We start from the raw sequence: 25,030 nt of genomic DNA on the forward strand, positions 1-25,030 counted from the left end.
ACATACATATGTCTAGATGTAGAAATAGTTTTGTATGTGTTTGGCAATACATACATATACAGATACAGGCATACCCTGGAGATTGTGCCTTCAGTTCCAGACCACCCCAATAAAGTAAATATCAGAATAAAATGAGTTATAGGAATTTTTTGGTTTTCTAGTATATATAAAAGTTATGGTTATAGTATTTTATAGTCTGGCAGGTATGCAGTAGCATTATATCTCCAAAAAACAATGCACGTACCTTACTTTAAAAATATTGCTAAAAAATAGGGGCTCCTGGGTGGTTCAGTCATTAAGCATTTGGCTTTGGCTCAGGTCTTGATCTCAGGGTTCTGGGATCGATCCCTGCATCCGGCTCCCTGCTCTTCGGGAAGACTGCTTCTCCCAACCCCACTCTCCCTGCTTGTGTTCCCTCTCTTGCTGTCCCTCTCTGTCAATAAAAAAGTAAAGTCTTTTTTAAAAAATTGCTAAAAAATACTAACCCTTATCTGAGGTTTCAGCAAGTCATAATCACTGATCATAGGTCACCATAACAAATATAGTAACACAAAGTTTGTAATATTGCCAGAATTCCCAAAGTGTGAACCAGAAATACAAAGTGGGTATATGTTCTTGGAAAAAGTGGTACCAACAGACTTGCTTGACATAGGGTTGCCACAGACCGTCCATCTGTAAAAACTGCAATATCTGTGGAGCACAGTGGAGTGAATTGCAGTTAAACAAGGAATGCCTGTATGTGTAATAACTACTGTGTAGTCCCCAAACTGTGGAACACCCCACCCTCAACACAAGCTCCGTCCCTATGAAACTATCCTGTTCTTTCTAACCCTCGCATTAGGGAGGTGTCCTGACTTACTGATTGACGTTGACATCCTCATTTCTCCCTTAGTGTAGATGGTGTTCAAGCACACATTTAGGCCCTTATATTGTACACATGGGGTGTTTCTCGTGTATGCCCTGGAGGGGACAACAGTTTCTTCTCTTTCTTTGAAAATGTATGCTACTTATTTCTTTATTTTCTTTGGGTATTTTTCTGAATCAGATATTGGAAATGGAATTGTGTGGTTGCAGAGAATCCCAAGTTAAAATTTTTGATGGAATAAAATTTCTCTCTAAAGGGTTGCGGCCATTTGTGCTCTTCAACTAGTAATGACAGCATCCATTTCTCTATATATTTTCACCTGTATTGGATATTACTAATCTTTTATTTTTGCCAACCTGAGTGAGAAATAACTCACTTAAGCCCTTGACATTGAACATATTTTCATATGTTTATTGATTATTTGCATTTCTTCTCTAAAATTCCTATTCATACCTTTTTCTCCATTAAGTTTGGCCTTTTTTTTCTTTATTGGTGCTTTCTGTGATTTATTTCTGTGATTTATTGGTGCTTTCTGTGATTATGACTGTTAATCCTTTGTGTATTATATATGCTGGAAATATTTTCTTCTAGTCTGTGGCTTGGCTTTTAAAGTTGTTTATGGTATCTTTCTGCCAATCAGAAGTTTTAAATGTTTTTAAATGTTCCATTTTATGGCCTCATTGCTTAAAGATGTCTGTACTGTCCCAGGGTTTAAAACCATATTCCCTTATGTTTTATTTTAATTTGTTTGGAGTCTTGTTTTTCATGGTTTGCTCTTTTAATTCACCCGGAGTTTATTTATGTAGCAGCATGAAGTAAGGATGCAGTGTTTTTCCTCTTAGAATGTATAGCCAGTTCCAGACTCTGTGTGTGTTCGTCCTTTCACAGTTGATATGGGATGCCATTTTATTACCTGCTGTATCCTTGTATGCGTACATCTGTTTCTCATCCTCATTCTACTTTATTGATGTGTGTATATTTTCTTGCACTAGAACCATACTATCTTAATATTCTGATAGAAGGAACTAGCCTCATCACATATCATCTTTTACAAAAATGTGGCTGGGTTGTACAGCTAGATACATTGGATATTTTATTTTTGTATCTTTTAGATACTTTTTAAAATTAGCATTTTATTTTATTTCATACATTTTTTAAAAGATTTATTTATTTATTTAGGGAAGAGAGAGAGCATGTGCAGTAGTGGGAAGAGCAGAGGGAGAGAGAGAATCTCAAGCACACTTCCTGCTGAGTGTGGACACCCCCCCACCAACATGGATCTCAGTCACATAACCCTGAGATCATGACCCGAGCCAAAGCCAAGAGTTGGACGTTTAACCAACTGAGCCACCCTTAAATTAGCTTTATTTATTTATTTGTTTGTTTTTAAAAGATTTTATTATTTGACAGAGAGATAGAGAGAGCACAAGTAGACAGAGGTAGGTAGAGGGAGAGGGAGAAGCTGGCTCTCCACTTAGCAGAGAGCCCAATGCAGGGCTCCATCCCAAGACCCTGGGATCATGACCTGAGCCAAAGGCAGACACTTAACTGACTGAGCCACCCAGGCGCCCCTTAAATGAGCATTTTAAAATAAAATACCTTCTTGGGATTTTGATTGGAAAGGAAAACATTTCTGTAAGGCGATTTTTAGTGGCCCTGTAGTATTACATTGTATGTTTATGCCGAATTTTACTTAAAAATTTCTCATGTTAGTTTAAAACATCCTTTTAAAATATTGGCTCATCATTTAGCATCTTAAATTGAGATATAAATAGAACATTGTATTAATCGAAGGTGTACAGCATAATGATTTAATATATGAATATATTGCAAAATGATGACAACAGTATGTTTTGGTAACATTCACCACCACATAGAGTTACAAAAACTTTTTTTCTTATGATGAGAACCTTTAAGATTTACTCTCTTTGCAACTTTCAAATACACGATACAGTGTTGTCAACTGTAGTCATCATGCTGCACTTTACATATTTGGGATGTATTTATTTTATAACTGGCATTGGTACCTTTTGACCACCCTCATCCACCTTGCCTACCCCTCATCCCTGGCAACCACCAATCTGTTCTCTGCGTCTGTGAGTTGGCCGGGGGGGTTGGTTTTGATTTTTTTTTTTAATTCTTTGTGTGAGAGCATATAGCATTTGTCCTTCTCTGACCTATTTCACTCAGTATACTGCTCTTAAGGTCCATCCATGTTGTTGCAAACAGCAGGATTTTGTTCTTTTCTTGTGGCTGAAGAATATTTCATGTGTGTATGTGTATGTATACCACATTATTTATCCGTTCATCCCTTAAGTTGAACCCTTAAGTTGCTTCCACGTCTTAGCTCTTGTAAATAATGCTGTAGTGAATAGGGGAATATAGATATCTTTTTGAGTTCATATTTTTGTTTTCTTCAAATAAATACCCCAAAGGGGAAATTCTGGATCATATGTTACTTGTAATTTTAATTTTCTGAGGAATCCCCATGCTGTTTTCCATGGTGGCTGCAACCAATTCCCATACCCACCAACAATGCACATGAGGGTTCGCTTTTCCCCCATCCTTGCCAACGTTTGTTATCTTTCTGATAATGGTGTTCTGACAAGTGTGTGGTGCTATATCATGATGGTTTTGATTTGTATTTTCCTGACAGTGACAATGATCACCTTTAAAAAAATTCAGGGTATTCTTGAGCTCTAGGCTTTGTTTAAAACTTTTATTGGCTTTATAAATTCATTAGTACTGATTTGTTTAACTGAGATAGATGTGCCTTGTGTTAGGTTTACATAATCATAGAAAAGTAAAGTTAGGGTCAGATTTAATTTAGATGATATGAGTGGCTAAGATTGACTTTATTAGACTTTATTTTTTTTAATTTCCCTAGTTAGACATGGAGCAGTGGGTTAAAAACAACAGCAATAAACAACTTAATGAAACAATGGAAGATTTCTATCCCTAATAATCAAATTACATGACATTTGACAGATGGAAGCAAAACGTTTAATTTAGGTAGCCTGTCAGATAGGGTGTGTACGAGATCAGGGAGTAATGATTGACTGTTGTGGAGCGTGAAAAGCCAGTAGAAATCTACATCTGTTGGGGAATGAAAAAATAGTGACTCTACCACTAGCGTTTGCTGTCAAGGGCATTTGCTTTACAAATAGACCCAAAATGGAGCATTAAATTTGCTGAATTGTTTGCATTTACCATATTTAACAGCATACTTGAAATTAATCCTGGGCTTCCATCCGTTAAGTTGAGGGACAAGAGTGAAAATTTAAACATTTCAATGGGAATTTTCCTTTTAACTACCTGGTAAATACTTCCTGAATTAAAGTATTTTCTTGTAACTACTATATGAACTGGATACAAACTTCTAGAGCCACTCTGAGTTTCTTTCCTTCTTCTAACTAATGCTTTAAAAGTTATTTATGTTGGGCTTATTAAATGATTTTGGCGGAGGCTCTCTCCTACAGAAATCTCTCTTGGGTTGTTGTAACTTCTTCACATAATGCTCTTACTTAGTGTTTAGTCTTATCCTTGAAGACAAAGTGCATTAACATGAAGCCGGCTAGTGGAGGCTTACGGTGTGGACTGCAAATGTAAGCCCAAACAAGATGAAGGCTGGTTGTTGTTCATATGGCTTTTAGGTCTTTTAAAAAAGCTGTTAAAACAGAAGTGTTCCATGGGTTTACACTGATGTATCTCCAAACATGAAATGGTGAATTCAGTTTCATTTTATTCTACCTGGGTTTCATTTTCAGTTTTGTTTTGTTTTGTGTGTATGTGTGTGTTTGACTTCAAGGCTTATTTTGTACCGTTAGCTTTTAGTATATCTTATACTGGCTTCAGTATGTCTTCTTGGAGTACTTTTTAAGTATCTAGGCACTGTTTATTTCACTGAAATATTCTAAATAAGATGAGCAAGGTTCAGATAGTTAGTTCATGAGAACTTATTTAAATGAGTAACTCTAATGTGTTCTGGTAACCACAAGAGGAATTATAATACCAAAATCAATGATAAAATAAAGTAAAGCAATTTAATATGAATAGGAAATAAAGGAAATAAATGAAAAAGGAATTAAATTTCCATATTCTAGGCTCCCAGATATTTTGCTGTTTTTTTCCCCTTCGTTGCATAGAAAGACAGCAATAAAAAGATCTTACAAATGTTCCACAGCAAATGGCTTCAAGAGTTTATTTCTCCTAATCCTATTAAGATGCTGAACTGATCATTCATTGGTTAAAATCTTAGTGATGCTGTAAGATTGAAAAAAATAGGGATGCCTGGGTGGCTCAGTCGGTTAAGTGTCTGCCTTCAGCTCTGGTCATGATCCCAGGGGCTCAGGTCATGATCCCAGGGTCCTGGGATCAAGTCCTGCATTGGGCTCTCTGCTCAGCGGGAAGTGTACTTCTCTCTCTGCTTGTGTGTCTTCTCCCTCTCCCTCTCTTCTGACAAATAAATAAATAAAATCTTAAAAAAATATATCACAGCTTTAGCTCTCAGCTTCATAAGACTTGTGGTTTTCCCAACTTTTCTTATCCTTGGCTTTTAAACTTCACTTATTTTATATATATAGTGTGTGTGTGTGTGTGTGTGTGTGTAATCATTTTGCACTTGGTGGCTCTCTGCACAAAATATGCTGGCATATTCCAAGAGTTTATGAACATAAGCAGTGGATGACATCTTCAAAGCCTAGTGAACCAACAGATATTTATGTAGTCTTGGCTTTGCTGCATCAGACCCCCGATGAAGTGACAGGATGTCCTCTGTAGAGGTAATGCACTACATTAGTGCCATAGGAACTTGAATCAGTCAACACTGTATAAAGGTAACATTAATTCAGCATTTACCGTGTAGTCAACTCCGTGCTTAGTGCTGTTCACAGATTGTCTTATCTACGTAGCAGTCCTCTGAAGTAGGTACAGTACTGTTATCCCTCTTTTAAAGGGGTGCCATTGGCACAAATGAGTTAAGTCATTTGTTAAAAGTCACAAACGTTGGGGCTCCTGGGTGCCTCAGTCGGTTGGGCATCTGACTTTGGCTCAGGTTTTGATCTTGGGGTCCTGGGATCGAGCCCCATGTCCGGTTCTGTGCTCAGCGCGGGGTCTGCTTGACCCTCTCTCTCTCCCTCTGCCCCTCCCCCACTTTCTTTCTCAAATAAATAAATGTTTTACGAAAAGTCACAAATGTAGTCAAATAAAGAGTAGACATGGGATTTTAAAAAGTTAATACAAATAATGTCCTTCATTTGCTTTTTCCACTCAGCAGTATAGACAGTATTCCCATGTGCTTTTTATGGATCTACCTAAATTTTTCTAACAACTGTGGAGTATTTCCTAGTGTCGGTGTATCATAATGTATGTGGCCATTCCATTCCCATTTGGTAGACGTATGGGTTGTCTCTGGTTTCTCACCATTAACGATAATACTGCTGCAAGCATCACTGTTATGAAGCCGCCCACACATGTGTTTTGTATGAAAGATTCTCACTACCAGAATCACTGCTCAAAGAATTTGTGTCTTTTAAATCTTTGTAAGTTAAAATTTTTCATTAAATTCTTCTCCAGAAAGTCTGTACTCCGAAGTTCTCCCATTCGTCCACCTTCCTTGCCAACAATGGACTTTTTTAGTTTAAAAAAATTTTACCAGTCTGGGGGGCACCTGGGTGCTTAGTGGGTTAAGCCTCTGCCTTTGGCTCAGGTCCTGGGATTGAGCCCCGCATCGGGCTCTCTGCTCGGCAGGGAGCCTGCTTCCTCCTCTCTCTCTGCCTGACTCTCTGCCTACCTGTGATCTCTGTCTGTCAAATAAATAAATAAAATCTTTAAAAAAATAAATAAAATTTAAAAATTTTACCAGTCTGTGAGGTGAAAAAGTCATATATAATTAAAAATTACTTTCCTCTTCCTAATGAGATTGAACACATTTTTATAAGCTTTAACTCTGATTTTTTTAAATGTGGATCGCTTACCTATTTTGCCCATTTTTTATTTTTTGTTGTTGAATTATAGGAGCCTGTATATGGAAATGAACCCATTATGTGTTGCTAATACTTTCACCAATCTCCATTGTCTTGTTTATTTTTAGTAAAATATAATTGACAAATAATATTCTGCTAGTTTCAGGTATACAACATAACATTCAATATTTGTATACCTTGCAAAATGATCACCAAAATAAGTCTAGTTAATATCCACTACCATACATAGTTTAAAAAAAAAAATCTGTTTTCTTATGGTGAGAACTTCTAAGATACACTCTCTTACCTTTGAGTTTTATTTATGATATCTTTTGGCATGTGGAAGTTTTATGTTTGCCTGTTTTCTTTGCTGCCATTCCCTTATGCTTTCTCTATTTGGGTCCAGAGTGATCTTTTTTAAAACACAGATTTGATAATTTCCTTTCTATGCTTAAAGAAGCCCTCAGTGGCTTCCCATTGAGAGTCAGTAAAATACTTGCTTGAGGACATGGGATATAGACATTTTGCTTGGTTCTCTTACTTCCTTGCTGTAGAGCCCTGGGAAGGTCAAGTCCTTGACAGGATGGGGAGGAACTGCAAGTAGGAATGAAGTATTTTTTTTCAAGGTAATGGAAATATTATAAAACTGGATATAGTGGTAGTTACACAGCTCTGTAAACTTACTCAAACCTGTGGAATTACATGCTTTTTAAAGTGGGAAATTATGGTATGTGATTATAATAAAGCTGCTTTAAAAAGTAAATGGGTTCTGGGTTGCCTGAGTGGCTCAGTTGGTTAAGCAGCTGCCTTTGGCTTAGGTCATGATCCCAGGGTCCTGGGATCGAGCCCTGCTTTGGACTGCCTGCTCACTGGAGAGACTGCTTCTCTCTCTCCCTCTACCTACTTGTGCTTTCCTCTCTGTCAAATAAATAAAATCTTTAAAAAATATAAATAAAAATAAGTGGGTTCCAAGCTTATTTTGGAGAGGTTCCCTTTATAACTGTAACTGTAGACTAATGTAGTTGATGCTTGTTGGTTCTGCATAATAGCCTAGATAAGTGGAATGAAAAACTAGATAAAATAATATATCCTTAATCTTATTCATTGGATAAGACAGAGCATTGAAAGCTAACTTTTTCCTTCAGGAATTCATTAGGAATTAGAGTTTTTGTGGGTAGGAGTCATGGTGCTAAGGGTTAAAGAGTGATTCATATACGTGTTAGTGTGTTGTGATTTTTAGATATCAAGATCTTGATAGTGCTGTCTCTGCATATACAGATAGACACACACACTCTCACATTTACATACACAGTCTCCAAAATTAGGAAAGATACCCATTTTTTCTTTCATCCCCTCTATTCTGCCAGTGTGTGTCTGTTTCATGAACCCTCCCCACTCACTGCAGTGCCAGGTCTTATGAATGAGTACACTACACTTGGGTTTCAGGCTTTTGTGTGTTCTTTTTGACTTTCCAGCACTTTCATTTGGACCTTTGGATGCCCACTGAGCTGATGCTTGAGACCTACGAGTAATCTTCAGATCAGAGCGGAACCATAAGGCCTTTCCTTTGCGTGGGGAGGAGACAGCCCATGTTCTGTGGAAATGAACGGGGAGCAGCAGCTGGATGCAGGTATTGGTTTTGCTGAAGAGAATTCCTTTTTCATAGTGCAGGATTCTCTTACTTACCTGTGTTGTCCAATTTGTCTTTCTGCCACTGAACGGGGAGCTCTTTGAAGATGTGAGTTCTTTCTCTGTCCCTAGCAGAGAACCTGGCACTAGGGGGTACTCATAATGTTTGCTGAAAAGGCAAGTAACTTTTTTGAACAGAGATCTTTAAAAAATTTAATTTTGATAGTTACTTTGAATGATTTTGAAATAATTACAGATTCATGAGAAGTTGCAAAGATGGTACTAACAGGTCCTTGTGTACCCCTCACCCATTTCTACCATTAGTTACATCTCCTTAAGTGTAGAACAATATAAAAGCCAGGAAATTGACCTATGTACAAAGTATATGTAGTTCTCTGTCATTTTATCACATGTAGCTTCCCCTAACCATGACCTCAGTCAAGATACGGAACTGTTCCATTACCACAAAGAGTTCTTCTCTACTACACCCGTCATCCACTCCCTGCTTTCCCCTAACTTTCTCTTGCTCCAGGCACCTTGTTAGTCTCCTCTCCATCTCTGTGTCATTTCAAGAATGTTATATAAATAGGATTACATAGTATGTGGCTTTTTGAGATTTGCTTTTTTCACTCAAGATAATGCCCTTGAGAGCTATCCAAATTCATGCATGTTATCAGTAGTTCCCTTTTATTGCTCAGTAATATTCCATGGGTGTACTACAGTTTGATTAACTATTCACCTACTGTAGTACATTTTCGTTGCTTCCGGTTTTTAGCTATTACAAATAGACCTGCTGTGAGCAGTCATGTACATTAAGATTTTATTTTTCTGGGGTAAATGCCCATGAGCACAATTACTGGATTATATGTTTAATAATGAAACAGCCCAACTGCTTTCCAGAGAGGCTGTACATTCTTACCAGCAATGTATTAGAGATCTGGTTTCTTCACATCCCCTCTGGCATTTGGTTTTCAATTCATTTTGATTTGTATATAGTGTTGTTGAATGTTATCTTTTTCTATGGCTGTTTAGTGGTTGCCCTAGGTATAACACAATCTATACATAACTTAGCATACTTTGCTGGTGTCATCATTTTATTAATTTGAGCCAGGTGTGGAAACTTTACCTGTACAGATTTTGAGAACCACATCAGACACTTAAAATTTTGCCTCAACTGTCGAACATAAAGTCAGAAGGAGGAGGAAAATGTATTATATTTTCCAATATTTGTACTCTTCAAATTTGTTCCTTCCTGATTTCTTCCTTCCCGATTTTCTAAGATTCCTTCTGTCATTCCATTTCTATTTAAGGAATTTTTTTTTTTTTTAGCCATTTTTTTTTTTTTAGGGTTGATCTGCTAGTGATAAAATATTTTACCTTCCTCTGACAGTGCCTTAATTTCCCTATTTATTATTGAAGGATATTTTTGCTGGAAATGGAATTCTGGGTAGAAAATTCTTTTCTCTCATCTCTTGAGAAGTCCTGTGCTTTCTGGCCTCCATGGTTTCAGATGAGAAATCTGCTGTCATTGGAACCCCCTCTCCTCCAGTCACCCTAAGAGAGGTGTAGTTTCTCCTGCTGCTGTTAAGATTTTTTTTCTTTGTCTTTAGTTTTCAGAAGTTTGACTTTTGGTGTATCTTTGCACATATTTCCTTGGGTTTATCTTGTTTGGAGTTTTCTTAGTTTCTTGAAATTATGGTTTTTGCCAAAATTGGAAAAATTTCACCTGTTATTTCTTCAAATACTTTTTCAGCCCTGTTCCCATTTTCTTTTTCTGGGATTCTGCTGGCACTAGGGTTGGATCTTATATTGCTATTCCATACTCTTTTCATTTTTTTCTTTTCTCTGTCTTTAATTTTAGTCATTCTTACCTCTGTCCTTCTTATTCTGCTAAGAGTCTTACTATGGAGTTTCCTTGTGGTTATTGTGTTTTCAAAAAACAAAATTTCTATTTTGAGCTGAAGAGGGATGAGGAATGGGAATAGCCCCAACTTAAGCCACAACCCGGCTCCTCTAACCAAGCCTAGGAGCTTGTCTTGAGTAGTTAACCTTTCAGTTTGTCGTGTGCCATCAGCTACTTTTGCAACTTTGAAATAGTTGATTTTCATCATTTTTAGCCAGTGATTTGCTACTTTTCTGGGAGACTGGGTTCACTGAAGTACTTACTCTGCCATTTAGGAAGTTGATCAGTGTTTTGTTTTAAATGTTATTGTTAATGCATGGATATAAAGTGCATGCATGTGTGTGCACACACATGTACACACACACGCACACACACACGCACGTATGTGATGAGTTTGATTCCATTGGTGTCATCCTTCGTTTGATGATCAGACTGCCCTGTTCTAGAGCAGTGAGTGATCTTTCAGATTGGTTCCTGTGTTCTTTTGGTGTGATGTCATGTGTCTTTGATAGTTCAGTCCTTGCTTTCTAGTGTAGTAAGGGTCCCAGGTAACTCTTGCACATTTTTTCCCCAAACTTAACAATCTACCATTTCTCAGGAAAACTGTGTTTTTTATTTTTGGACAGTGGATATAATATTTAGAGACCATAGTCTGGGTGCTGGGGTGCTCATTGATACTAGGTTGTCATTTCTTATAAGGCCTTTTCCATAGACATAGCTAGAAACGACACGTCTTTTGAAGAGAAAGGAATCAGATGGCTTCATTTTATAGTCACTGTTTTAATTTAAAGTTGCAGGGCTTTTATTTCTTTGATTTTATGCTTGTGTCTCTTTTTTTTTTTTGGAATTGTGTTGTTTCATAATGATGTTAACATCATCACTTATTTACCCTGTAATATTTCTGTAATTTTTTCAATAATACCAACATTCCAAGTATAACAGATAACAGTGTGAGGTTTAAAATTTCTTTATGGTTTTTGCCTTAAAATATATTCCACTGGGGTTTGCAGTCAGACATTTTTTTTTTTAAAGCTTTATTTATTTATTTATTTGACAGACAGAGATTACAAGAAGACAGAGAGGCAGGCAGAGAGAGGAGGAAGCAGACTCCCTGAGCAGAGAGCCCCATGAAGGGCTCGATCCCAGGACTCCGGGATCATGACTTGAGCCAAAGGCAGAGGCTTTAACCCACTGAGCCACCCAGGCACCCCAAGATACTGTATTTTAATATGACATAAAGTAATCCTGTTTTCCTTGAGGTTATGTCACCAACAATTAGGTATTTTTGTTTCAGTTCATTTTTAGTTGGATTTTTTTCTTTTGATTTAAACATGTTTCTAAAATTTTATAAAGTATCTACATAGTGATGAAGTTAAAATTATGTATAACACCATTCCCACTTTCAATCTGACTGTTCACCCTTTTTATTTTTCCCTATATATACAATTGGTTTTTATTATTTGACTCTTCTGTTGTTCATTTAAAAATTATAAACATGTATATGTGTGAGTATACATATATAAATATATATAACATATATTCATATTCATATTCATATTTCTTAGATACTGGAGATTGTCCCTCAGCAGTATGTAGTAATCTTTCTCCCCTTTTTACAGCTATATGGATATATATACCATATTTTATTCAGCCACTTCCTTACTGATGGACATTTGGGTTGTTTCCAATCTTGGTATTACAAATAGTGCTGCAATGAATAGCTTTGTACATATGTCTTTTTGTATTTTTGCCAGCATATCTTTGGGATAGAGTCCTAGAAGTGGGATTGCTGATCAAAAGGTAAATACATATGTATTTTGTTAGATACTGCCAAGTTCTCTTTCACCAGGTTTGTGTCATTGTGCTTTACCTGCTTAAGCACAGCCTTACCATAGAGTATGTTGTCAAACTTTGGGATTTTATTTCCAATCTGATACCTTAGTGCTGTTCCAATTTACATTTCTTTTCTTTTCTTTCTTTTTTTTTTTTTTTTAAAGACTTTATTTGACAGAGAGACAGTGAGAGAGGGAATATAAGCAGGGGAGTGGGAGAGAGAGAAGCAGGCTTCCCACTGAGCAGGACGGTGGGGGGCGGGGGACGTTTGATCCTAGGACCCTGGGATCACCACCTGAGCCCAAGGGAAGGCGGACACTTAGGACTGAGTCACCCAGATGGCCCTCTAATTTACATTTCTTTTAAAATGAGTAAATTTCCACATGTTTCCATATGTTTAAGAATGATTTGCATTTCTTTTTGATAAATTCTCTCTTCCTGTATTTTGGTCATTTTTCTACCAGATTATTAGTTCGTTTCTTTTTGGCTTATTAGTAGATTTTAATTTATGAGGGTTTAGTTCTATAATTCATTATTTATAATGTTGCTGTTGATCTTTTATTTGTAAGTTAGCATGCTGTTTGAGGGAGAAGGTTCCTCCTAGCTAAGGACCATGAGTGTTCAGCCTTATTATGGTTTGGTAATGAAAATTGACTTTCTACTATCCCATACTTCCAGGATGCTCCCAATTTAGTCTTTTTTGGCTGGTTACATTTCTGGTGAAAAATTGGAAAAACAATTAAAAACAAATGGGAAATAATATAACAAACACACATGGATAAAAATGAATGGAAAACAATATAACAAACACTGGTGTTACCTACTGTGAAGAATTAATGTTATCATTGTCCAATATTTGTTCCCATTTTTTTCATCCTGTAAAATATCCTTAATACAGAGTCTGCCATTTTAACCATTTTGAAGTGTACAGTTCAGAGCATGAAGTACATTCACATTGTTGTACAACCATCACTATGGGGATCCCCGGCACTTTTTCATCCTCCCAGACTGAAGCTCTGGACCTGTTACACAACAGTAACTCCCCATCTCCCTTTCTCAGGCCTTGGGAGCCCCCGTTCTCTTTTCTGTCTCTCTGGGTGTGGCTGCTGTAGCTCTTGCACGGAAGTGGAATCGTACAGGATCTGTCCTTTTGCAAGTGGCTTACTTAGCGTCGTGTCCATGTTCATCTGTGTTGTCATGTGTGCCAAGATTTCCTTCCTTTTTAAGGCTGAGTAATGTTCCATTTTATGTATGTACCACCTTTTATTTATCCGTTTATCTATTTATGGATACTTAGGTAGCTTCTACCTTTTGGCGCCTATGACTGTTACTGCTATGAACCTTTGTGTATAAACATCTGAGTCCCTGCTTTCAATTCTTTGTGGTAGGTACCCAGAAGTGGAATTGCTGGGTCATAGGGTGATTGTACTTTTAATTGTTCGAGAAACCACCATATAGTTTTCTACAGTGGCCGAACCATTTTCCATTCCCAGACCAGCAGTGCACAAAGATTCCAGTTTTTCATATCCTTGTCAACACTTGTTTTTTGCTTTTTCGGATAATGGTCGTTCTAGGGGGTGTGAGGTGTGTCTCATTGTGGCTCTGATTTGCATTTACCTTATAATGTTAAACATGTTTTCATGTGTTGTCCCCCCCCCCTTTTCTTTTTGAAAGAAAAATTTCAGCCTCTTTTCCCTTCTAATCCTGTTTTCTCCTCTCATCACCAAAGGTAGCACTGTTGGAAGTCGATGTATAGTCTTCCCATCTTTGTTTTTTATACTCTTATTAATATGCATGCATTTATAAAGAGATACTGCGAAGTTTCCTTTGAAGTCTAAACTGTATCTTGTGCTTTTCATTCTGCACCTGCTGTTTTTATTCGATGTGGGGTTTTATTTGAGATTTATCTATGTCAAAACTAGTTCATTCATTTCATCTGCTATACAGTACTACTCGCTGTAGAAGAACTGCCGTAATCTGTCTCTTCTCCTACTGATTGCTTTTGTCTGGTGCTGTTCCACACAGTGCTGTGGTGAGCGTCCTTGTACTTGCCTCCTTGTGTTTGTCTGAAGCTCAGGTTCCCCTAGGGTGCACTCATTCAGCCCCTATTCATTGTGAACTCTAGTGGCAGGCGTTGTTTTGGGCAATGGGGATACATCAGGAAACAAAACCCTGCTCTTAGAGAATTTATGTAAATTGGGATTATTGGATTCTGGAATATTTGAATCTTTGCCTACTCAACAAAAAATTTATTGAGTGTGCTGTGACAGAGATATAGGAGCGACCAACACAAAGTCCTGTCTGAAATAACAGAGTTTATTTTCTAATGGGGAGGATAAAAAGATGTATGGTGCACTGTCAAGTAGAAATGAATGCCTTTAAGATAATGAAACTAGAGTCTGGGTTTTCTGCATTAGATAAGTACTGATGGAAGGCCTTTCTGGAGAGAGGATGTTTAAGGAGAGGCTTGAATGAAATGAAGCTGGGAATGACACTGGGGAATGAGTCTTTGAGCTGAGGAAATAAACGCAGAGGAGACTTTGAGGATTGAACATGATTAGAGAATAGTAAGAATCCCAGGGTCACTTGAGTGCAGGGAGCAAAGAGGCTGGTTGGGGATGAAGTGGCAAGGAAGGTAGCCAGAGGTCAGACCATGTGGGGCCTTTGCACTCTCCCAAAGAGTTCAGATTTTTTTATAATTGGGATTAAAAGGTAAAATATATAGTGGCTAGGTCTTGGGCTAGAGAAGGAGAGCAAAAGAAATGATGGGAAGTGGTTAGATTTGGGATATATTTTAAAGGTGGTACCAATAGAATTTTCTGATGGTTTTGATATAAGATGTGAAAGAAAAGTTGGAAAGCAAGGATAACTCGACATTTTTGGGCTGAGCCAAAATACAGATTGGTGATGTCTTTTACTCATTTGGAGAGTACTAAGGAAGAATCAGGTTGAAAATTCAAGTTTGAAATGCCTATTAGGTATGTCAAGTAGTTGGCATTAGATATTAAATGGTAGTCCAGAGTGACAGTAATCGTTACACTCTCACCAGCTTTATATAGTGCGTTTGAGTGAGCTCCTGATGGATTCCAGCAGGAGACAACATGTAACACTTCCATGCTGTTGGGATTCATCGATAATCAATGCAGTATGGGATCCTACCATTTAAAAAGTGCACGTGAATATTTTGTGTGTGAAATCAATTAACTTGTTGTGAAGTAAATTGTGTAAGTTAGGGTTACTAAGTTTATGTTTTTATACCTTGAGTTTTCTTTAATTGGGGCTCATTTGTTTCCTTTTGTTTTGATTTAAATTCCAGATGCTGGATCTGGTGTGGAAGAAGTGGAATTAAGCTGGGAAGATTATCTAGAAGAGACCGGGTCCACTGCAGTTCCCTATGGATCCTTTAAACATGTAAGCAGTGATTGTATTTGTTTTACTGACTGTATCCCATTCCTTTGTCCCACGGTACCATTATTAGAGATTTTAGAGTTATTTTACTTTGGAGCACTTGAAAGGATTTGAGTGCTTTTTCCTCCTCCTGGCCCCTTCATTAAGAAAACTGGACATATTTTATTTCTTTTAATATGTTGCTTTTAAGTAATGTCTACACTCAAACTTGGGGCTTGAATTTACAATCCGGAGATCAAGAGTCTCATGCTCTACTGACTGAGCCAGCTAGGCCTCCCTGGACATATTCTAAAATCTTTTTCGGTTTTGTGTGTTTTCTGCCACTCAGTGCAGAACTTCTCTATTTTTTTTTTTAAGATTTTATTTATTTATTTGACAGACAAAAATCACAAGTAGGCAGAAAGGCAGGCAGAGAGAGAAGAAGGGAAGCAGTCACCCTCTTAGCAGAGAGCCTGATGCGGAGCTCGATCCCAGGACCCTGGGATCATGACCTGAGCCGATGGCAGAGGCTTAACCCACTGAGCCACCCAGAGAGGACTTGTCTTTTTGACTAGTCAAGAATATTGCTTTATTTTTGTCAAAAATTAATATTTTATTTGTAATTGAAGAACCTCTATAATTGAAGAAAATGGTTTATTGTCTTGCACTTCTTTTTTAAAAGATTTTACTTATTTATTTGACAGAGATCACAAGCAGGCAGAGAGGCAGGCAGAGTTGGGGGGGGAAGCAGGCTCCCTGCCAAGCAGAGAGCCCGATGCGGGGCTTGATCCCAGGACCCTGAGACCATGACCTAAGCTGAAGGCAGAGGCTTTAACCCACTGAACCACCCAGGGACCCCTCTTGCACTTTGTTTTATGACCACTGGCTTGCATATTGGGATTAATTTCAGTAACATTATTGCTCTCTCTCATGTTGAGCAGAAACCTGAGTAGTGTCATATAGTGGGTCAGATTAGTGGCTGTTGCAGCACAGTTTTGTGCCATAATAGCCCAGTTAAATTGTTAGTCCATTGGCAACGTATTTGCCCTGTGTGATGCCTGAAGAAGGTAAGAAAATACTCCAAATTTTTTTAATAGTTTATATTGAGATCTAGTTTTTTAACCTGTTCACTTACACTCCCTCTTAAAATATAGAATTCTTGATTCTGTTGATTTCATGTTTGTCTCAGTCTGTTTGGGCTGCCATCACACAATACTGTAGACTGGGTGGCTTAAACAACAGAAGTGTATTTTCTCACAGTTCTGGAGACTGGCAGTCTGAGATCAGGGTGCCATTATGATTAGGTTCTGGTGAGAACTCATTTCCTGGTTTGCTGGCAGCCACCTCACCGTGTCCTTAGATGGCAGAGAGTGAGAGAGCAGCCCCTCTGGTGTCTCTTCATATAGGGACATTGATCTTACCGGATCAGGTCTCCACTCCTAGGCCTCTTTTCCCCTTTCCTACCTTCATAAAGGTGCTGTCTTCAAATGTAGTCACATTGGGAGTAGGGATTTGAAATATGGATTTTGGGGAGACACAACTCAGTCCAAAGCAGTGTTCAACAGGGCGGAATTCCTTTGTTCTGGGGTTTGGGAAGGCAACAATGCCCACTCGGAGTTGTTTGACTTTGGGAAGTTGAACCATATTCTTGAAAGTGTTTTTATGGGGCGCCTGGGTGGCTCAGTGGGTTAAAGCCTCTGCCTTCGGCTCGGGTCATGATCCCAGGGTTCTGGGATCGAGCCCCACATCGGGCTCTCTGCTCGGCAGGGAGCCTGCTTCCTCCTCTCTCTCTCTCTCTGCCTGCTTCTCTGCCTACTTGTGATCTCTGTCTGTCAAATAAATAAAATCTTAAAAAAAAAAAAAAAAGAAAGTGTTTTTATAAGCTGAAGAGTCCTGCTATTTTCAGTTTGTTTTGTAAAAACTCAGTCATGATATTTTCCTTTCTATTTTTTTTAAATTTTTTTTTAAGATTTTATTTATTTGACAGACAGAGATCAAAAATAGGCAGAGAGAGAGGAGGAAGCAGGCTCTCTGTTGAGCAGAGAGCCCGATGCGGGGCATGATCCCAGGATTCTGATCCCAGAGTCCTGGGATCATGACCTGAACTGAAGGCAGAGGCTTTAACCCACTGAGCCACCAAGGTGCCCCTTTCCTTTCTATTTTTTAGTTCATTTATGTCTTTCTAAAATTGAAGTGGTGAGATTTATGTATTTTAAGTAAAGATTTCATTTTATATTGACTAATCTCATAATCAATTTCAATATTTTTTTAACATGGAAAGCCTATTTGTGATCATGTAATATTTTTGAATTCTTGTTTTAAATGTTATTACTAATCTGATATGTATTTATACAAGCTTATTTATTTATACTAAAATGAAAATGGGGGCGCCTGAGTGGCTCAGTTGGTTAAGCGACTGCCTTTGGCTCAGGTCATGATTCTGGAGTCCCAGGATCGAGTCCCACATTGGACTCCCTGCTCAGCAGGGAGTCTGCTTCTCCCGCTGACCTCTTTCCTCTCATGCTTTCTTTCTCTCATTCTCTCTCTCTCAAATAAATCTTTAAAAAAAAAAAAAATGAAAATGGAGGACAAACATTCTGACCAAAATTCTGGGTCTTAAAAATGGTTCCACCTCTCCTCTTTGACAAAGCAACAAGGAGAATGAAAAATAGATGTGTCCTCTCTCATCGTCAAATACAGAAAATATTTGTAAGCTTGAATCAGTATATTGTGAAGGGCTGCCAGGTACAATGAAAATCAAGCACTGGTATAGGAAGATGGTGGAGAAGCGGTGCTGGTGGATAGCTGATCATAGGCAAAGCTGGTAGAACTCAGATCAATCTCCAGAACAATGGAGATGGATGTTTAAAACGCTGGCAAGAGTTCTACAGGACCCAGTTTGGAATAAAGGAGGGTGGGAAGATAGGGCTGCAGAAGAAATTAGAGGCCAAACCACATTTGCAAGGAGGATGCATCTAAGATAGTAAAACAGTTTTCCTTATGGTACATGTATGGTACATGGAGGAAGCAGTACCAGTTTTGGAAAAGGCACTGAGCTTTATCTGGGTCTTCTGGAACAAAACCTTTAAGCTGCTAGGGGAGGGGATGCAAACCCTGTTAACCCCAGGATGCAGGTGAAATCCATTGCATCCTGGAGATAGGACAGAAGAAGTAAAAGCCTTTGTTCCTGGAAGGAGGGTAGGAATACAAGCTGGAGCAATCGAGGCCCCCTACAGTTCCTATTCCTTTTTTTTTTTTTAGGATTTTATTTATTTATTTGACAGAGAGATCACAAGTAGGCAGAGAGGCAGGCAGAGAGAGGGTGAGAAGCAGGATCCCTGCTGAGCGGAGAGCCTGATGTGGGGCTCGATCCCCGGACCCTGGAATCATGACCTGAGCTGAAGGCAGAGGCTTTAACCCACTGAGCCACCCAGGCGCCCCGAAGTTCCTATTCCTAAGACTCAGGACACAGAACCTGACTGAGACTGAGGCTGAATCTCAGAGAATGTGCTTTCCTGCTTGTCTTCAACTATGAAGTGAGGAAATACTGGGTAACAAAGGTCTATTTGTAGGAGACAGACAAGAGTGTAGAGAGAAGTGATCTCTGAGATGCAGTTACACAGAGAAGACCTATGTCTGAGAGTGGAGCAGCAAATATTGAGGGGGGGAAAGCCACCTGGAATATGAGCCTATACCTTAAATAAAAAATGCTGATGTACCTTGGAGACTATAGTGTACTATGAGTAACTAAACAACAACAAAACCCAAACCCCGTTCCACTCCTTAACTACATTGACTTAACCTTCTCCCTCAAATTTAAGGCCTAAAAAGAAACATGCCCGTTTTCAGGCATGAATGTTATTTGCCTCAATCTCAATTATTCTACGTATGATGTCTGGCTTTTAACCAAAAATTATGGGACACATGAAGAAGCAAGAGAAAAACAGCAAACTGTCAAGAGACAAAGCATTCAACAGAACCAGACTCATAACGTCCAGATGTTGGAACTATCAGATAGTTGTTTTTGTTTTTGTTTTTTTTTAAGATTTTATTTATTTATTTGACAGAGATCACAAGTCGGCAGAGAGGCAGGCAGAGAGAGAGGGGAAAATAGGCTCCCTGCCAAGTGGAGAGCCCTGTGCAGGGTTCGATCCCAGGACCCTGGGATCATGGCCCAGGCTGAAGGCAGAGGCTCAACCCAATGAGCCGCCCAAGCACCCCTATCAGACAGTTTGAAATAACTATGAGTAATAGGTTAAAGGCTATAGTGGAATAGATGGACAACATGTGTGAATAGAAAAGGACTTTCAGTAGAGATGGACACTATTAGAGTCAAGTGGGAATCTAAGAAATGAAAAACATAATAAGAGATGTTGAATGCCTGTGACAGGCTTATTGCAGACTTGTAGACCTCACAAATTAGGAATCAGTATACTTGAATATAAATATAAATATAAATTATAAATATAAATTGCCCAGACTTGAAATATAAAGAGAGGAAAGGTGGAAAAAGTCCAGACCAGAGCATCCAGTGCTGTAGACAGTATAAAAAAAAGCTTAATGCTTGTGTAATTGGGATCTCAGGAGACAAGAAAGTGAGGAAAATATATTTGAAGAGCATAATTGACCACATAAGCAGAATAAAGGAGAAAAATCACATTATAACTCACTATATAGAGAAAAGTATTTGATAAAATTCCACATGCACTCATGATACAAAGAAAACTCTTAGTAAACTATAGATGGGAATATCTTTAATTTGTTGAAGGATATCTATAAAAAAATCTATAGCAAACTTTATTAATAGTTATATGATGCATACCTTCTTTTAAATACAGAACAAGATGAAGGTGTTGTCTAATATGACTTCTGTTTGATTTTGTGTTAGAGGTTCTGACTAGTACAATAAGAAGAACTATTAAAATGTATAAAAATTGGGAAGAAAGGAAAAAATGTCATTATTTACAGATATAAAATTAATGACCAACTTTAGCAAGATTGTTAGAAACAAGGTAGCATAAAAATCTATTATGTTTCTAGGGTCACCTGGGTGGCTCAGTTTGTTGAGTGTCTGACTCTTGATTTCAGCTCAGATCATGATCTCAGGGTTGTGAGATCAAGCCCCATGTTGGACTCCTCACTGGTGTTGAGCCTGCTTAAGATTCTCTCCCTCTCCCTCTCTCATATATGTATATGTATGTATGTATGTGTATATATACACACACATGTATATGCATATATATATATATATATCCATTGTATAGCTATTATATTTCTGTATACTGGGGTCAAAGAAAAGTGGAAACTGAAAGATGTGATTTACAATAGCATAAAAACATTAAATGGCCAGGAATAAATGTAACAAAAATTTGTAAAGTAACTTCAAGCCATAAAATGAAGGAATATACGTTGTTTATGTAATGGTAGATTCACTATTATAAAGATGTCAGTTCTCCCCAAATAGATCGTAGATACACTGCAACCCATGTCAAATACCAAAAAAATTTAGGTAGACATTGACAATCTGATTCTTTTTTCTTTAAGATTTTATTTGAAAGAGAGAGAGAGAGAGCATGAGAGTGTGAACACAAGTGGGGAGGGAGCAGAGGGAGAGGGTGAAGCAGACTCCCTCTGAGCCAGGAGCCCAATGCAGGTCTCGATCCCAGGACCCTGGGATCATGACCTTAGCTGAAGGCAGACGTTCAACTGACTGAGCCACCCAGGAGCTCCTGTTTTCTGTTTCTGTCATTTTTCTCTGTATTTATTAATTGGTCTTTTATTACTCTAAGAATCTATCCCTTTATTGTTAATTATTTTTTACAGTATGGACTCATGGGTATTGTTTAAATCTATGGGTTATAACCCATTACTTTTACTATTTTATTGCTCACATTGTCCCTAATATGAACATTGGGAGATCTTTCTGGTTGGCTCCCATGTCCTTTCTAAATGCCCCCATCACTTTTGGAGCATTTCCTTACTTTCTGGCATCACAAGATATTCTAGGCACTTCATGTGTTTTTTCTGCTCCGGAAGTAGAATCATTCATTTCTCCATGGAGCCCGTGTTCTTTTTCATTGGAGGATGGCATTTATAAATGAAGAATTTGTACACTAAGTTTGCTTTTTGCTGATGAGTATTATTACTTAGAGTCCCTGTCAATTCACAGATCTAGGAAATGTATTAGCACCCACATATGTGCACATCTGTGTACTATTCTCTGTCTGTCATTTTGACCTCATTCAGATGCTCCCGATTCCAGCTAAGCACCACCAGGATTGTGCTGATCTGCTCTCTCCTTATTTTTACTTCTTTCTCCCACAGTGAGAAATGTGGCTCTCATTTCCCACAATATATGTATGTATTTAATCTTTGTATACACATGAAATAATAGTTCAGAATTGCTCACCTTTGCCTTTGTGACCATATAGTTTATCATCTGAATTAGGACACTTTGAGAGAGAAACAGGGCATTATTAATTATTATTCAAGGATAACAGGTATAAACATAGACTGTTTCAGGGAAGCTGGGAGGTGTGGCCCCTACATATGGTATATATTATACTAATATATTATCATTATAACTGTTTTTGTCCTTCCCCTTTTTTAGCCTCATAAATTTTTCTGAAGGATGGAGAAATCACTCTTGAAAACATAATGTGTTGAAGGTTACTAAAATGGTGAACATTCAGCGATTTATGTACTGAATAGAAAACATTTTCTATAATCATAGTAGGCTGCTTTGGTGAAAATACTGAGTTCTATTAAAATTCCTTCGGCGTCGGCAGGAACAGAACAGTGCGCTGTTCTCTGTTCTGTTTGGATCACTGCTGTGAGTTAGAATTGGAGTTTTCTCAGGTTTCCCTTGAGAAGGTTTTATTTCATTTAGTGTTTCATAATTGTAAGTTTTAAAAAAGAATTTTGGCTAAAGAAATACTCATTTGAGGTACCTATCTGGTGGTTAATAACATTTCCCTGTTCAGGTGGACACACGTTTGCAAAATGGATTTGCTCCTGGGATGAAACTAGAGGTGGCTGTGAAGACAGACCCTGAAACCTACTGGGTTGCCACCATCATCACCACCTGTGAGCAGCTGCTGCTTCTCCGCTATGATGGCTACGGGGAGGACCGGAGGGCCGACTTCTGGTGTGACATCAGGAAGGCCGACCTCTACCCCATTGGGTGGTGTGAGCAGAATAAGAAGACCCTTGAAGCCCCAGAAGGTAATCAAATACTTGCTCGCAAGACATGATATGGTACTGCTGTGTGCACAACCTTGAGGTTTTCGATCTTCCGCATGTGTTTTTCTAACGGGGTTAGCATTTTGAGTGAAAATATTGATAAGGAATAATGCACATTTCCCTATCTTTAAAAATTATTTTGGAGGCTTCGTAAAGCCTTGGTTTTTTATGATACTCCTAGGAAGCATCAGTTGTATATCATCCTGTAAAACTGTGAGGCTCTTTGAGTTTGGGACTTGTAGGTCTGTTTGTCTTGAAGTAGTTAGGCCAGATTGCTGTGCTGTTGATTCTCTTCTGATTTTATTTTCCTGCCTCTTCTCACCCCTCAGTGATCTGGGACCTGTGAGTTCTTAAAATGAGTCACCTGAAGTTCCCTTCCAGGAAAGACCCTTACTGGGAGTAGAATCCAAATTGAGCGGGACAGAGACAATAGGACAGGAGGAGGAGGAAGGTCATGTAAAGATGGAGAAAGGGAAAGAAGGCTTCAGGTTTAAGAAAATACCAGATCTTACATGTTTTTCTTCCAGCTACTTATTTTGATGTAATTTCAGCTTTACAGATAAGTTGCAAAAATAGTAGAGAAAATTCTTAGAGACTTTTTGCCATTTTCCCCTAAATGTTGATGTTTTACCAAGTGTATGTTCTCCATCCCTCTGCTTCTCATATACACACGCGTGTGTGATTTTTCAATGAACCATTTGAGAGTCAGTTGTAGGCACAATGCCCTTCTATTCCTACCTTCGTGTACTAATAAGGACATTCATTAGCATAATAAAATAACAAAATAAGGAAATTAACTTTGGTATAACACTGTAATTTAATCTGTAGATCTTATTTAGTTTTTACCCATAATGTTTTTATAGTAAAAGAAAATCCCAGATCATATGTCGCATTCAGTTGTCATATCTCGTAAGATTCCTTTAATTTGGAATAGTTTCTTTTTTTTGTCTTTCATGACTTTGACGTTTTTGAAAGTTAATGGGCCAATTTTCTCAATAATACTGGTTATGCCTTGTTTCTTTTCCTGGTCCAGGATTCAGTCCAGGATAATACATTGTATTTCATTGTCATGTCTTTTTAGTTTCCCTAAACTTTCTTTGTCTTTCTTGGTGTTTTTGATATAAGGTGGAATAAAAAAATTTGATATAAGGTGGAATAAAATTACTTTTATATCCCTAAATAAGTATCCTATAGGAAGATACTTTGAGATAATGTAAATATCTCATCACTCTTCAAACTTTTATCCACTATTGTTAGCACTGATTTATCATTTTTATCTGAAACAACTGTTATTCTAATGTTTACCAAATAGTGTTTTCTAATTCTGCCTACATAACATAATAGGCTTTCTACAAGAGAAAGAGCTTTCCTTTTCCTCCATTTACATACATACAATTGTGTATGTGTGTGAGGGTAGACTCATGATTCTTACTTTACTCAGTGGGTTATAATCCCTTACTGTCATTATTTATTTTGAATTTGGCAAGTGGCCACCCCTTTAAGCTGGCTGATGCGTCCTTTGTTATGTTCCCATCATTTTTTGAGTAGTTCCTTATGTTTTAGCTCAAGAAACTCTTCCCTGAAAACAGCCATTTCTTCAAGAAGTCCTGACTTCTTTGGTGAAGAATGGTATTTTGAAATGAAGATTTAGGTGTTAGGGTCCTTGGGGGTTTGTGGGCTTCTTAGAAGCCTTTTTTCTTCTAAAGATTTATTTATTTATTTTGAGAGAGAGAGAACTGGGGGTTGGATGGGAAAGGGAGAAAAAACCCCAAGCTGAGCCCATAGCCTCATGTGGGGCACGATCCCAGGACCTTGAGATCAGGACCTGAGCTAAAACCAAGTGTTGGAGGCTTACCCGACTGAGCCACCCAGTAGCCCCTGGCTGCCATATTTTAAGTGCTTTGTGAAAAAACATTTTAAGAGGAAGCTCTAGAGACATGAAGCTACTGGCCTACCATCGCATCATGAGAGTCTAGGAAAATGCATGCATCTAATTTAAATGATTTTAGTTGGATACAAGGTTATTATAAGGAAAGAGTGAGTGGGAGAGCGTGGAGAGAATGGTGGAGTAACATCGTTCCAGAGAAACATAACCACAAAGGAGTTGAACATTGTGTCACCAAAAAAATTTCAAAGAACCAACTAAGAGAAAGTAGTAACAATGATAGAAACAGTGAGAAAAAGTATAAATAAAATTTATAAAAATTC

The 25,030-nt window shown here is 38.0% G+C and overlaps 1 protein-coding gene and 1 long non-coding RNA gene across 33 annotated transcripts in view; one reads left to right on the top strand and one right to left on the bottom strand.

Annotated features, from left to right (window-relative positions):
* The window catches only part of LOC309870760, a 280,290-nt gene that overhangs the window by 238,242 nt on the left and 17,018 nt on the right, over positions 1-25,030 (bottom strand). The gene's annotated exons all lie outside the window — the stretch shown is intronic.
* The window catches only part of SFMBT1 (Scm like with four mbt domains 1), a 127,292-nt gene that overhangs the window by 59,124 nt on the left and 43,138 nt on the right, over positions 1-25,030 (top strand). For 25 of the 32 annotated variants that reach the window (XR_014314614.1, XR_014314616.1, XM_082742796.1 and 22 more), the window contains 3 exons: positions 8,304-8,458; positions 15,510-15,604; positions 22,564-22,804. Coding sequence is in view for 29 of the 32 variants with exons in the window: in XM_082742796.1 (XP_082598922.1) it covers positions 8,431-8,458; positions 15,510-15,604; positions 22,564-22,804 (364 nt within the window). In the remaining 3 variants the exon portion in view is untranslated. The remainder of the gene's footprint in view (positions 1-8,303; positions 8,459-15,509; positions 15,605-22,563; positions 22,805-25,030) is intronic. The other 7 variants (XR_014314615.1, XM_082742810.1, XM_082742811.1 and 4 more) reach the window with 1 other exon arrangement.

This window comes from Mustela nivalis, assembly GCF_964662115.1.
Source record: "Mustela nivalis genome assembly, chromosome: 1".
In the NCBI taxonomy this organism is placed as follows: domain Eukaryota; kingdom Metazoa; phylum Chordata; class Mammalia; order Carnivora; family Mustelidae; genus Mustela; species Mustela nivalis.